General features: G+C 39.4%; 1 protein-coding gene across 1 annotated transcript; it reads right to left on the bottom strand.

The window, feature by feature from the left end:
• Positions 1 to 1150: 1150 nt before the first annotated feature.
• MINAR2 (membrane integral NOTCH2 associated receptor 2) lies at positions 1151 to 13652 on the bottom strand. Its single transcript, XM_021084738.2, has 3 exons — positions 13473 to 13652; positions 5000 to 5227; positions 1151 to 1383 (listed from the first exon to the last, which is right to left on the bottom strand). Exons 1-3 carry the CDS (start codon positions 13635 to 13637, stop codon positions 1204 to 1206), a joined length of 573 nt encoding a protein of 190 aa, XP_020940397.2. The 5' UTR covers positions 13638 to 13652; the 3' UTR covers positions 1151 to 1203.
• Between the last annotated feature and the right edge of the window lie 201 nt (positions 13653 to 13853).

The raw sequence follows: 13853 nt of genomic DNA, 5'->3' as shown, positions 1-13853 counted from the left end.
GGTGTGATCAACCATATTAATAACAATTGCAGTTAGCGAGGTAGCTACTTACTAGGAGCCAGGTATTACTTTTATCTATGCCTCTTATGTAGTCATCAGGCAAGCCCTGCCACGGAGGGGATGTTATCCTTTCTCAGAGAGAATAACCTGCTTAGGGTCAAAAGTTAGCAAAAGGCACGGTTAGGACGCAAGTTCAGTTCTCTTGGCAGCATTTCCTCTGATTTTTTAGGACCAGGGATGATGATCGCCACCAGGGGTCACAATAGCCAATTTGGATCAATCAGTAAGTACAACTGGACCTCAGTGTGACAATTCTTTAACTATGGCCTGTCCAAGTTCGGGTCTACTAAAATGGCAATGCAAAACTGAGGCATTATAAAAAATTGCTGGGAGTTCCCGTTGTGGCGCAGTGGTTAACGAATCCGACTAGGAACCATGAGGTTGCGGGTTCGGTCCCTGCCCTTGCTCAGTGGGTTAACGATCCGGCGTTGCCATGAGCTGTGGTGTAGGTTGCAGACGCGGCTCGGATCCCGCGTTGTTGTCGCTCTGGCGTAGGCCAGTGGCTACGGCTCCAATTCGACCCCTAGCCTGGGAACCTCCATATTCCACGGGAGTGGCCCAAAGAAATAGCAAAAAGACAAAAAAAAAAAAAATTACTGAAAAAAGAAAAATACGATGGAATAGCCCTAGCCCCTTTTTTTTTCTGGCTTAAACAGGAGTAAAGGAAGATGACTCCAACCAACCAGGCAGCACAACCAGAAGCTTTTATCCTGTATACCTCGCAGTTGGCCAAGAAATGATCTGCTCAACTTTCCTAGTGGTGACAGGAGTGTGGTGACAGCATTTTAAAAACAAGGTGAATATAGTGTACGCATTATGACAGAGCTGCTGACAGTCGTTGGTGCTGTTTTGCTATCAAAGTGTTAAATTTTGCTTGTATGTATTAACGTTTTAGTGGTCACGATCCCCCAAATTCCTGCTTCCCAAAGGACAGAACTCAAGTTGGAATTCTTACAAAGGATTCACTGTGTGGAACGAAGCAAAGAAAGCCAGCATATCTTAAACAACATTAGCATCCTACGAGACAACGACATTTAACTCCGCAATCAACAACAGTCACACTCCGTGGACATGTTTTTCTGAAAACATTTATTGAGAAATATTTTAAAGAAATTTAAAGTGGCTGTGTCTATGGTAGTTTCTTTATGTGAATAAAGCGCTAACAGTCACTATGGAAACCAAGATGCAGGCAGCAAGGAGCAAAATCAGACCTATGCGACGGTATTTTGAATGCTTCTCTTGTTCCTCTTCCTTTTTCAATAAGGTGTCAAAACCTGGTGTGTACATGTCTCCCAACCAAAACCGTAGGTCATGAGGGTTTTCCTAAAAGAAAATTACACAGAGAATCGGCTCAATCAGTGTTGCAGACTCACTGGGACTGCAGAACAAGACCCTGTCGGTACCTTACGGCCATGGTCATGCTGTCCTGAGTGAGGCTTAAGTGCCACAGCTCACATAAGAGAAGCTAGGCTTCACCCAGTAGAAAATTATGCAGCGGTAGCCTCCTGGCTCACCAGGAATTCTCAGCTCCAATCTGTAGGTCTACATGAGAATTCATGAGGGAGTCTGCGGGATTTATTGAAGAAATGGCTCTGGCTGCAGGGTCAGAAACACAAGAGTGTTTCTGCCATATTGTAGCCAAGGCAGTGTCTCTTCCAACTCATAAATAGGTGAGTGAGTTGAAATAAAATTAAAATGCCTTGCCTAAGAGGAGTCTTGGAAGTTTGATTTTATTGACATCATAGGGAGAAAGACATTTGCTGAGTTTTTCAGTAAATCCAGAAGCTGACTTCCATGGAAGAAGGAGTAAGACCCAGAGGCAAGGGTCTTTTCCACGCTTCTTAACCTTCTGGTCTTCCTCGGAGAGGGCTATGGCATGGAGGAGGCATGTGGAAACTCTGGCGTTTGACCTTCTGAAGAAAGGATGCAATCTATCCTTCCCCGTATCACCTCCTATTCCCCATGTCTCAGTTTCTTTCACTATCCTTGCCTTCCTTTCAGCCCTGCAGAGGTGCCTTTAGCTCAACCTCATCTCCTATGTCCAGTAAATCCTCTGCAAACTCTCCTATCTATACATGTAAAACACATGAAGTATATATATTTTTTCTCTTATGCTCTCCTTCTGTGTTTCAGAGCTAGGTTCAGTTATCCCTGCCTGATATCTAGTAGACGTGCCACAAATGCATGGTGAATGCTGAATCTCTATATTCACAAACCCACGTCAGGTTATATTTCTCATTTGGATTATTGCAATGGCTTGGAGCTGGCCTGCCCACCTTCTCTCTGCCTCTCTGGTCTCAACAGACCTGCTAAAGGCAGGCAGTTTCCATGGCTGGACGCAAGAGTAATGAACCAGCTTCAGACTGCTGAGAGTGGAAGGAAGGGAGCTGGGTGGAGTCTGATGACAGCAACGTCCCTAACTCTTCTATCACACTGTCGCCAGTGTCCACTTCCCAGTCTTATAAAAGCTAAAACACTGAAATGAAATTCGGATGATCTGTGCAGAGGGATGACTTAAAAACCCTCGCCTACTTCACTCTTATCCCTCTTTTGATCTCTGTCCTCATCAGAGGCCTGCATGGTGCCTGTAACTTTGATGCCTCATTCTTCAGCATGAACTTCCATAATGGAGACTCTCTGGTCTTACATCCTGCTTCGAGCTTTTGCCTTGGCAGCTAGGGACGTGCTTCTTTTCTCCTTTCTTCTTTATCAGCTCTTAGTAATTTAGAAAAATGGGAATGGCCAAAGGCACGTGGAATTTTACAGCTTGTAATTGGTTGAAAAATGTTTCACCAAGTAAGTTAGGGGCGCTGTTTGCTAATTTGGTGATACGGGTAGGGATAGTGATGAAAGAAGTTGAATTAAGGAGGAATAAGAAGAATCCTAGGAAAAACAAAAGTCATGACTTCTAGAAACATCCCTCAAAAAAAGGGCTAAAGAATAGCATTATGAGGACTGTACACAGGCCTCTGTGCTGCAGGGTCTCTGCGCGGAGGCAAGTGTGCAGGGAGAGACCGAGAGGGGAGGGGCCAGGCCTGGCTTTTGGAAAGGAATGCATGCAGCATATTCCCATGCAAACTTCCTAAGCCTAAACCCTGGTAGAGCTCAAGAAAAAAATGTGCCCCTCATTGTCAGTAACATTTGATTTCTGTAGCCTTGCTTTCAAACATTTGAGTCTGTTTGTTAACCTTACTTTCCTCATTATCCTGTTACTTAAACTGTAGCTCCAGCAAAACTGGACCACCTATCATGCTGGCAAACTCTCCACACTCTTGCATTTGTGCCTTTTTCCTTGCTACTTCTGAGAGAAGAGAGCCTCTCCACTCACACAAATAATCTGTCTTCCGGAATTCTACTCATCCTGCAAGCGCAACATATATTAACTTTTTTTTTTTTTTTTTTTTGGTCTTTTGCCATTTCTTGGGCCACTCCCGCAGCAAATGTAGGTTCTCAGGCTAGGGGTTGAATCGGAGCTGTAGCCACTGGCCTACGCCAGAGCCACAGCAACGCAGGATCCAAGCTGCGTCTGTAACCTACACCACAGCTCACAGCAACGCTGGATCCTTAACCCGCTGAGCAAGGCCAGGGATCGAACCTGAAACCTCATGGTTCCTAGTTGGATTGGTTAACCACTGAGCCACGACAGAAACTCCTATTAACTTTTTCTCGAAGGCTTCTTATAATCCACCGTGTCTCTGTCCTCTTCTGAATGGGCACAGCACTTTCTGCAATTGCAGCAGTCACAGTCCTCGACCCAGTCACTGCCTCTGTCTTGTTCTAGAGTTACTGTTTGTTATTTGCTCAGTTAGATGAGCTTTGCAGGTGCAGCCATAGTCATATCCATCTTTATAGTCCTCCAGCCATTCATGTGACCAGCAAGGAGAAAAACAGAGGCCCTCGCTAAATGGTGAGAGGTCATTTCTTAGAAGTCTTGATCTTTAGACTCCTGATTTAAAAAAACAACTTCATTGTTGCTAGCAGGGAGTGTCTGTTATCGAAACGCCTTTGGAAAAGAACCTACATGAAGGAGGAGATACACTAAATCCACTAGGAGATTAAGAAACCTCAAAGGCTCTGACCAATGGTTCAAGGAGTACACATTGGAGATTCTAAAGTGTAAGATTTTAAGGGGACATAATGCTGCCCACTTGAGAAGGAAAAAAGTCTGTAGGTGATTAAGGTAGAGGGCTTAGAAGAGCCATACACGCTTAAAGGAAAAGTACCTGGAAAATGTGTGGCCTCTCCAGCCCTAGGGTGAGCAGAGGAGAGCCAAGACCCACTCAGAAAACGGAGGGCCACTCTCCCTGCCTTTCAGGTACTTCTAGACCCTATATTGCATGGGTAACACCAGAGGAGGAGGGGGAAAGAAAAACTTGAGTTGGGTTTAATCGGGGTGAATGAGTTCATTGCATACTTTTCCTGTGTTGAAATGTTTTTGTTTTGTTTTGTTACTGAGACACAGGAAAATATCCAAAATGTAAATGTGCAATCTTAAATCACTGAGTGGGTTTGAAATAAAATGATCTTTGATGAGAACTGCCTTGCCCGGTGCCTAGGCCAGACTATTTAATCAATATGTGGGAATTCTTTAATATTGATGAATATAAAAGATCACAAAACTAGAGGGAAAACATCTTTAATCTGGCAAATTAATTTTCAGAACCTGTTACCTCCCAGGTAAACCCTTCTCCTGGGCCGCGGCATTTCTTTCTCTCTACCCTCTAGAGATGCTGGTAATTGCTGAAATTGTAAAACACAAAACAAATAAATAAATGGGAGTAGTGACAAAGAGCACGTGGAGCCAGAGGCCAAAATTACGTGAAATCTGGAGATTTTGTGCTTAGTGAAGTGTGCCTCTCATCTCACTACCTGTTTCCTTAAGGATTATTTAACCCACCGACCTCCTCGGTTCAAGGAGTTGATGCTTGGCCCTGAGTACCTTCAGATGCCCAGAGAGGTTTGCATGCAGAGAATGCTTGTCATACTCCTCCACGGTCCAGGAAGGATTCTTTTTTCTTTCTTCCATAGCTTCCTCCAAGCTGACATCACCGTACAGTGGGTTATTCTTCAGAACTGATGACAGGGATGGTGGGGGCCTCTCTGCGGCCACGGAACCCTCGGCGCTGCATCCCCTCCCTCGTTGAGCAGTGAGAGTCTTCTTCTCCCTCTGTGAGGAGGCAGAGAGACAAGGCTTCTTATTTACCCAGGAGACACTGATGCTAGGGAAAGCAATGTGAAGTAATAGTACCTAAAAGAGTGCTGTTTCTGCCTCGAGGCCCCGCAGGTCAGGACAGTTGGGATAACGAGTGAAAGAAGAGCTCTAGGATCTAGAATTCCATCATCTATTGAGTTTTCTTTGCATGCGATTTTATTCAACCTCAGTACTCTTCCACTAAAATGCGGTTGGATAACTACAGAGAAAGGACTTTTTTTTTGCTTTTTTTTTTTTTTTAGGGCCATACCCAGGGCATATGGAAGTTTCCAGGCTAGGGGGCGAATTGGACCTGCCCACCTACACCATAGCCACAATAGTGCGGGATCCAAGTCGTGCCTGCAACCTACATCACAGCTCATGGCAACGCCGAATACCCGACCCACTGAGCAAGGCCAGGGATAAAACCCATGCGCTCATGGGTACTAACTGGGTTCCTTTCTGCTGAGCCACTACAGGAACTCCAGGACATAGTTCTTTCATTCAAATAGTAACATTCTAAACAAAGCCATTTTCCTCCCAGCTTACCTGCACTGAGATTCAGTGACATTCTACTTCTTTCTATTTGTGCATTCCATGACTGATAAAAATGATATTTAACACTGCTGTATTAATCCAGCAAAGTCAAGATTTGAAGGCATTTTATAAATATGCCTTGACGGTCATGGGCACTCCCTTGGGACTCCTGTTTCAGACAACTTGGAGAAAAGGACTAACTCAGCCTTGCAATATATATGTATCTACAGACCAGCTGGCTATTAGATGGCTTTAATTCTGACTTTCAGAGCTTTAAAAACTTTTTAAATTAAAGCATGATATACATACAGAAAAACGCATATATTAAAAATGTAGCACTCAAAGCATTTTCACATACCAAATGAACCCCAGAGTCTATTAAGAAACAAACCTTTACCAGCATATCCCATGCTCCCCTCCCGTCATTATCCTTCCCCTCCTCAAGGATAATCAGTATCCCCCCCAGTTTAACAGCATAGCTCAGTTTGTACTCATGTATATAAATAGAAGCATACAATGCATATTTTTCTGTGTCTGGTATGACCTTTATTATTTTACTTTGCTTTTTTTTTTCTCTTATGACTACAAAACTATCATGAAGGTAGAAAAATTTTAGATTAAAATTCGTTCACTGGTCAAATAAAATTGAGAAGAAACAAAAAGCTTACAGAACACTGTCTCATCTATCATGGGACATCAAGGGAGAGGAATTCTAGATAAGTTAATTTTTTAAAAAACTTGAGTTTGACCCTTAAAAAACTGGTGACACATTTTATATATATATTACTTTAAGGCAGTTTTTCAATAAATGTGTTTCACACATTTCAACCTTCCTAAACAGTTAAGTTTCAATAGTCATTAATATTTCTCTAAGTCATATTTATAATTTTCAATGACTGATTCCCTCAGAATCTAGTGGGGCATATAGATCATATTAAATACGTGTATATGTAGGCTAAGTTGTAAACTAATACTGTATATAGTTTCCTTCTGAAATGGCTGGCAGACCAAGCAAACAAACAAAAAACAACAACAAAAAAGATAAACTAGGTAAAACCATCCACATGCTCTATGCTCTTTGGCCTTAGGTTTCCCTAATTTTCTCCATCCAGACATTTTTAACATACTTGGAGGTCAACTTGGAGATCTCTGACTTTATTAAGTTGTTGATCTGTTCAAAATCACTTTAAATTCTATAATACTGAAGTCTGCAATGAAACAATAAATCATCTTGACTTAGCATTTTTCTTTAAGATGGATGACCTCATAAAAAATGTTTCTGAATTGAGAAAAAAAATTTGATATGCAATTTGCATAGTTTCAGTTTAGCATAATTCTGACTCAAGTTTTTTTCTTCAAGACTAGATATCTTTAGTCATCTTTGAAGAGAAATAATTCTTCTGACAGTGAAAAATTAGCTTTGTCACTTTTCTTGCCTGCTACACTATTCCTTGAGCTTCTTAAATAAGAAAACTCTATAAATCAAAAAATACAGTTTTGAGGATTAAGAAAAAAACAATACATTCTATTACGATGTATAAAGACCTTGAAAAACTAATATACAAAAAAAACCCAGAAAAATAATCAGCGGTGTATTTTAAAAGAACATTCAAGATCTTAATTCCAAGCCATATTCTTGAAAGTGTGAGGTTTATCCCAGAACATAGTGCCATTTATTTTTGTGTTGCATGACAATTTCAGGTCTGAAGGACATTTGAAATGGAAAATTAATAGGATAACTTTATTAAAAATTTATGGAAGAACTAGAAAATACTAATTATTGTTGAGGTTCTTCGGTACTTTGATAATTTCTTTTCAAAAATCTCTTAAGAAAGAAACCAAAGTATGTATTTGATTCTAACTACACTACACATTCTAGGTGGACCATATTTACCAAAAGGAAACACAATAGCAAATGCATTATTTTAATAATATGGGCTCTAAAATAACTTCTAAAAAATACTTATTAAGGAAAGTAACACTTTGAAGCTTACCAAGCCTTTTCTGTATGAACCATTACTTCGTCCATTCTTTATACACTTTAATCACTATTTATGCCATTTATGTATCAGTAAGTTATTGTTTAATAAAAAGAGTGAAGTAGAAGACTTTCAGACAGACCAAACAGTGAGAGTATATACAATGAATAGGATGATAAGGAAGGAATTCTTAAAAATTTCCTTTTGGACGAAGAAACCCAAAAGTAGAAGGAAAGATTAAAATGAAAGATGGAATGCTGGAGGGAAAAAGAAACTAAATGAGGGCCAGCTCTTTTCTAGTTGATGATGAGTGGACAGAAGTAGCAGAGACTACTTCCAAGCTGAGTCCCTGAGAGCTCTAACAAGATCTTTGGCTCACTTTTTTCCTCACATTCCACTTTGTGTCACTGTAAGCAAAGACTGTGAGACGGCAGAGCTACAAGGTGAAAGAATTTGAAGTCTTGAGATTCTCCTCAGAAAAGAGCTGCCACTGAAACCACCTACCATTCTTCAGACTTCCCTTGAGTAAGAGTGTTTTTTTTTTTCTTTTCAATTATTGCTATTTTGTCATTACAGTGTAGCTTAGCCAAGTGATAGCTTGAAATTCTACAAATGTGTGGCATTGGCTTAATAGTCAAGCTGTGGAGAGGGATGAAGGAATATCATAAGCCAGATGGATGTTTATTCACATCATATGATGAAAAAATATTTGGTACAAGGGTCAACTGTGGTCACTTGGAATCTAATCCCCTGCAGCTCGAAGAGAGATATTATAAATAATCAGAGCATTTATGTACAAGAATCACAGCACTGATGTAATAGAAGAAAACATTAGAGAAAGAACTGGATAGTTTGCAAGAAGAAAGAGAGTAGAAAGATTCTGAATATTTATATCAGAGAGAATAATCTTAACTTTCAGGTGAAATATTTTGTCAAATATAGAAAATATTACTAGAAAATGAATAAGTGCCAATACAATCAAATGCCAGTAAAATATAATAATTCTAAACTTGTATGCATCTAATAAAATAATCTCAAAATTTATAAAGCAAAACTTTATAATTTTTTGAGATAGCAGAAATTTATACACACATATTTGTACCAAGCAGACAAAATAGTTATCAAAGAGGATTTAAACAATGAAACCAACAAATTTGATCAAAGACACTGATATAGCTGTTCAACAATGAAAATACTCATTTCTAAATAAACCTTAAATGTTTACAAAAATGATAATGTTCTGGTACAAGTTTCAAAAATTTAATATTATGTAGATCATGCTCTTTGATCATAGACAACTCAGTTAGAAATTTAGATATCAATATCAAAAAGATAATGTAAATTACCACATTTTGTAGAAATTAAAACACATTTCAATTAAATAATGGTAGTTTAAAAATTTAGGACAAAATGGAAAAGAAAAATGGAGCCAAGTGGCTTTTGAGAGAATATTATAAGCATATATGCTTGTATAATAAAAGCAGAATGAGAAAATTAATGAAGTAATAAACATTTAATTCAAAGCCTTAAAAGGAAACCACAAATCTAAGAGTCAACATGAAATAATAACAATAGAAGGAGAAATCAATAAACAATGAAGAAAAATAACAAACATACAATAGAGAGAATCAACGATATTGAAAGCTATTTCTCGGAAGAGGTTAAATGATCAAAAATATCTCTGGCAATACTTAGGAAAAAAGAAAATAAAGATACAAACACATAATGTTAGAAACATAAAGAGAATATGGGAAGATACATAGCACAGATTAAGTGTAATAGGAGAATAATCCTAGCAACTTTAAGAATTTACATACAAGCAGGGACTTCCCACATAATATTACAAAACTTAAGGAAAAAAATAGATGTTAATACACCAGTGACAATTTGACTGATTGAATCAATAGTTTAAAATCTATTTCCAAACACAAATTTAAGAACACCAGGCTGAATAAGTGTTGCAATCTACACTCAGACATTCTTGAAACAGATCAGTTCTATCTTAGTCAAAATCTTCCAGATATAGAAAAACAAGGAATACTCTCCAATGCATTTTATGAAGTTGGCATAAACTCCAGATAAGGGCAGTAGGTAAAATAAAAGGTCATTTATTATGGGCCAATTTCTCTTATAAATGAAAAAATTCATTAATGTAATATTGCTAAATAGAATCCAACAAGAAGCATATCTTATATTCCAGGATAAGAAAGATTTATACCAGAAAAGGATGTTTTACCAAGAGGATGGTTTAATATTAGAAGATCAATGTAACACACTAATTATCCAGGAGAAAAAAAACAACATGGAATTTTGCAGCACATTTTGAAAACTACTTGGAAAATATTTAAACATATTTAGAGCAAACTTTCTTGGCAAACTAGAAATAGTAGGGAACTTTCTTAAACTAAGAGAATCTGCCGAAAACGTCCAGGGCACATTTACTTAATGGCTGAAATATTATAAACACTGATCTTGGCTTCAGAATTAATACAAGGATGCCAGTAATCACAAACATTCATGTATTACTGCAGTGCAAGTTCTAAGCAATGTGTTAAAAATTAATTAAGTAAATAAATAAAAGTAATAAGGGTTCTACATAATGAGACAAAACAGTAGATGACATGATTATCTACAGGGATATTTACTGTAAACATAAAATATATTTTAATACAATTTCTGGATTTAAAATCAATATATAATAATCAATAGCATATGTGAGCCATACTTTATTATCAAGCATGATTTAAAAGCTCTTATTCTTGGAGTTCCCTTTGTGGCTCAGTGTGACGAACCCGACTAGTATCCATGAAGATGTGGGTTTGGTCCCTGGCCCCACTCAGTGGGTTAAGGATCCAGTGTTGTTGTGGGCTGTGGTGTAGGTTGCAGGTGCAGCTCAGATCCCATGTTGCTGAGGCTGTGGCATGGCGATTTGACCCCTAGCCTGGGAACTTCCATATGTCATGGGTGCAGACCTAAAATGAAAAAAAAAAAAAAAAAAATTAAAAAAAAAGCTTCTGTTCTTAAGAGCAGTAATTACTATATAAACCTAACAATTATATACGAAACTTCTATAGTTCTGGGGAATTATAAGACATAATCAAAAGTCATAAGGAGAGCTGGATAAATGGAAATTAGGTCATGCTCGTGAACCAGGAGAGTCAACCATAAAGACTTCCATTTCCCCCAACTTGATCTATACATACAGTGTAATTCCTATCATAACCATAATGCAAACAAGGCATTTTGTTCATATTTCACATGTGGGCCCATAGACAACTTGGAAAGCGCTCCTCACCAACCACAGTGATTCTATTTTCCAAATTGCGAGAGTGGTTACCTGTATGAAACACGGATTTGATCCTGTGATTCTCTTGCTTAAAGTTTTTGATCAACCTCTCCAAATTTTCAGAATAAAATGTAAAATCTCAGACAACACCCAGCGAGCATTCCTGGTCAGACCCAGGACTATCTTGAACTTGCTTCCTTCCAGCTAACCGCGACTCTGGAGTCCCACATGTGCTACTGTGATGCCACCTTATGCATCCCTAACACCTCAAACTACCTGGTCTATTCAGTGTGTTATTCAGGTATCATTACACTACAACCTTCATACGTTCATTTCTTTTAGATTTATTTTTTACCGATGACTATATCACTCTTTGATTTTAAGATCCAGCCAAGGAGAGAAGAATTACTTATGAACAAACTGCGATCTGAAGTAGTGAATATTATGGTTGCTACTCATAATTTGTAGCACATAATTTGGCCACATCTATCCAACTAAATTTGTAACTGATTTCCTCCTTCCCTTCATTCCTTATTTCAAGAGTAAATTGGCCTGTCTTCAGTCATTTGACATTTCTTTTTTAGGATAAAAGAATAACTAAATCAAATTCGTCTGTAGTTTACAATTACTAATAATATCTTCGAAGACATACAAAGTGAATTTTTATCTCCTTAGTGTGCCCTGAATAACTATTCTAACACCCCAGGGCCTGCAGAAAAAGATAGCCTTTAAAAATTTGCATGTCATTCAGGTTAAGGAACAACTTCCAACAGAGCTTTCAGGAGTTCCCACCCTGGCTCAGTTATTAACCAACCCGACTGGTATCCATGAGGATGCAGGTTCAATCCCTGGCCCTGTTCAGTGGGTTAAGGACCCAGCATTGCTATGGCTGTGGTGTAGGCCAGCAGCTGTAGCTCCAATTCGACCTATGGCCTGGGACCCTCCATATACCATGGGTGTGGCCTTAAAAAGACAAAAGACAAAAAATGAAAACCCAGAGCTTTAAACTGTAAAGTTCCACATATAGAAAACAGGTCAACTTCAGTACTAAACAAAAGATGTTAGGTCAGTGTGTTCCAGCCTCAGAGGAATTTATTGACTGTTTTCTTAGACAGAACTTCAAAGCCCAGGAGGGCCAAGGTTTTTGGAACTGATTTTGGAATCACTGGATCCCATGATACAAACAGTAAGAAAGACAAAGGAGATGTTTCATTGCATTTAACTTCAACACAGGAAAAAAACACCAAAAAGGTGTGTATGGGTGGGGTTTTGAGGAAGTATAAAAGGGAAGGATGTAATATTCTTAAAAGTCAGTTGTCATAATAGGTTGCCTTACGATGGACATAAATTAAAATTCTTGTGGGGGAGGAAACAGTTACTTAATCGTCCAAGTGTACTTGATTTTGCATGAGCTCAGGACAAAGGTCCTGAGGAGGCGGCAAACACGCCACAAAGGACTTACTCTGCACCAGGCCTCATGAGCAGCAACGGTTTCTTAAAAGAAAACAAATTTCTGTTCAGGGAATTTGAGCCCCTCCAAAGGATTTAATGATGTGCAGGGGTTTGTAGGTCTGTCACATCTGCTCTGAAATGAAATGCTTCTTCCTGTTTCTAAACCCCATTAGCCCTCATGTCTTAAAACAAAGCTTAGTCCTGTTTCATAAGCTGTGCAACAGTCAGGGGCCTTAATGTTCATTTCAGCACATGGAACGCATCACTGTTTTATTCTTCTCCTTTGAGTAGCCAGAAGAAGGAAGAGGCAAAGGAAGAAAGCAAGAAATGAAGTCTGTGTTGGGTTTGAAGATGGACTATTATGTCTTGTCCACACAGACACCTGTGGAAAAGATAAGCATCTAAAAATAACAGCACCTTTCTAAGGGGGAGAGTTCTATTTTCTTTCCTTCCATCATTAGGTTTCTATTGTTCTACAATCTGGGTCTCCTCTGCTTGAGATGAAAGGGAGCCCATGTAAATAGGTGGAAGCAAGACTCTGTGCTCTTGGAGGCCTTCTCTGAGCCCACCTAGAAGCTTCTGATGCTTTCTGCTTAGACTATTCCAAAAGATAGAGGTTGGTGCTCCTCTTCCCAGAGCCTTATTTGCAAATGTAGTCACTGGTTTGAAAAAAATCTGAAGGGAAGGCGCAAAATGAGGGCTAGGCAAACATCTAAAATGAAGACAGGCTGAGAAGCTAGTGGTTTAGAGGAAAATAAATGCTTAGGGAAACTCCCAGAGTTTATAAAATGATCAGAGAAAGTCACCTGAGGTTAAGGCAGAGAGAAAGACCTTTTCTGCAGCAAGAGGGAGCAGCTATCTTGAACTCTGTTCCCTATGGCCTTCTTTTTGCACAAATGATGAAATGGCAGAGAGCGAGGAGAAAGCATCCCTCTCCCCCCAGCATATGTATGTGCTCCCATCTTACCTGGGAGTAGACGAGGTTTTGCCAGTGCTGGGCAGCAGGGTAATTTCCTCCTGGAAACCTCCCCAGGCTGGCCTGAAGAAGGGCTGAGTTCCTCCTTAAAGACTTCACATCAAGCTGCAGGAATTTGTCAGGATGGTTGTTATTTGGCAAAACCGAGAGATCCATGTCTCTCTTCAGCTGTGGTGGAAAACAAAGGTAGGCAAGGGCTGCTCCTGGGAGAGCCATCCATTATTAATGACCCTGAGGTTGCTGACGGGTATCTGAAACCAGGGCTCCGGGCCGTGCTCAGAAACCACTCTGAAAATGACACATGAACACACAGGAAGAGTGTAGCCCTCTGCCAAACCTTTTGTACCACACACACACACACACACACACTCA

The sequence above is a fragment of the Sus scrofa genome, chromosome 2 (genome assembly GCF_054392235.1).
Source record: "Sus scrofa isolate SSC_HxYL_T2T_F1_AM1 chromosome 2, Sscrofa_HxYL_maternal_Yorkshire_Landrace_v2.0, whole genome shotgun sequence".
Lineage (NCBI taxonomy): Eukaryota > Metazoa > Chordata > Mammalia > Artiodactyla > Suidae > Sus > Sus scrofa.
This window is presented reverse-complemented; position numbering and strand designations above follow the sequence as displayed.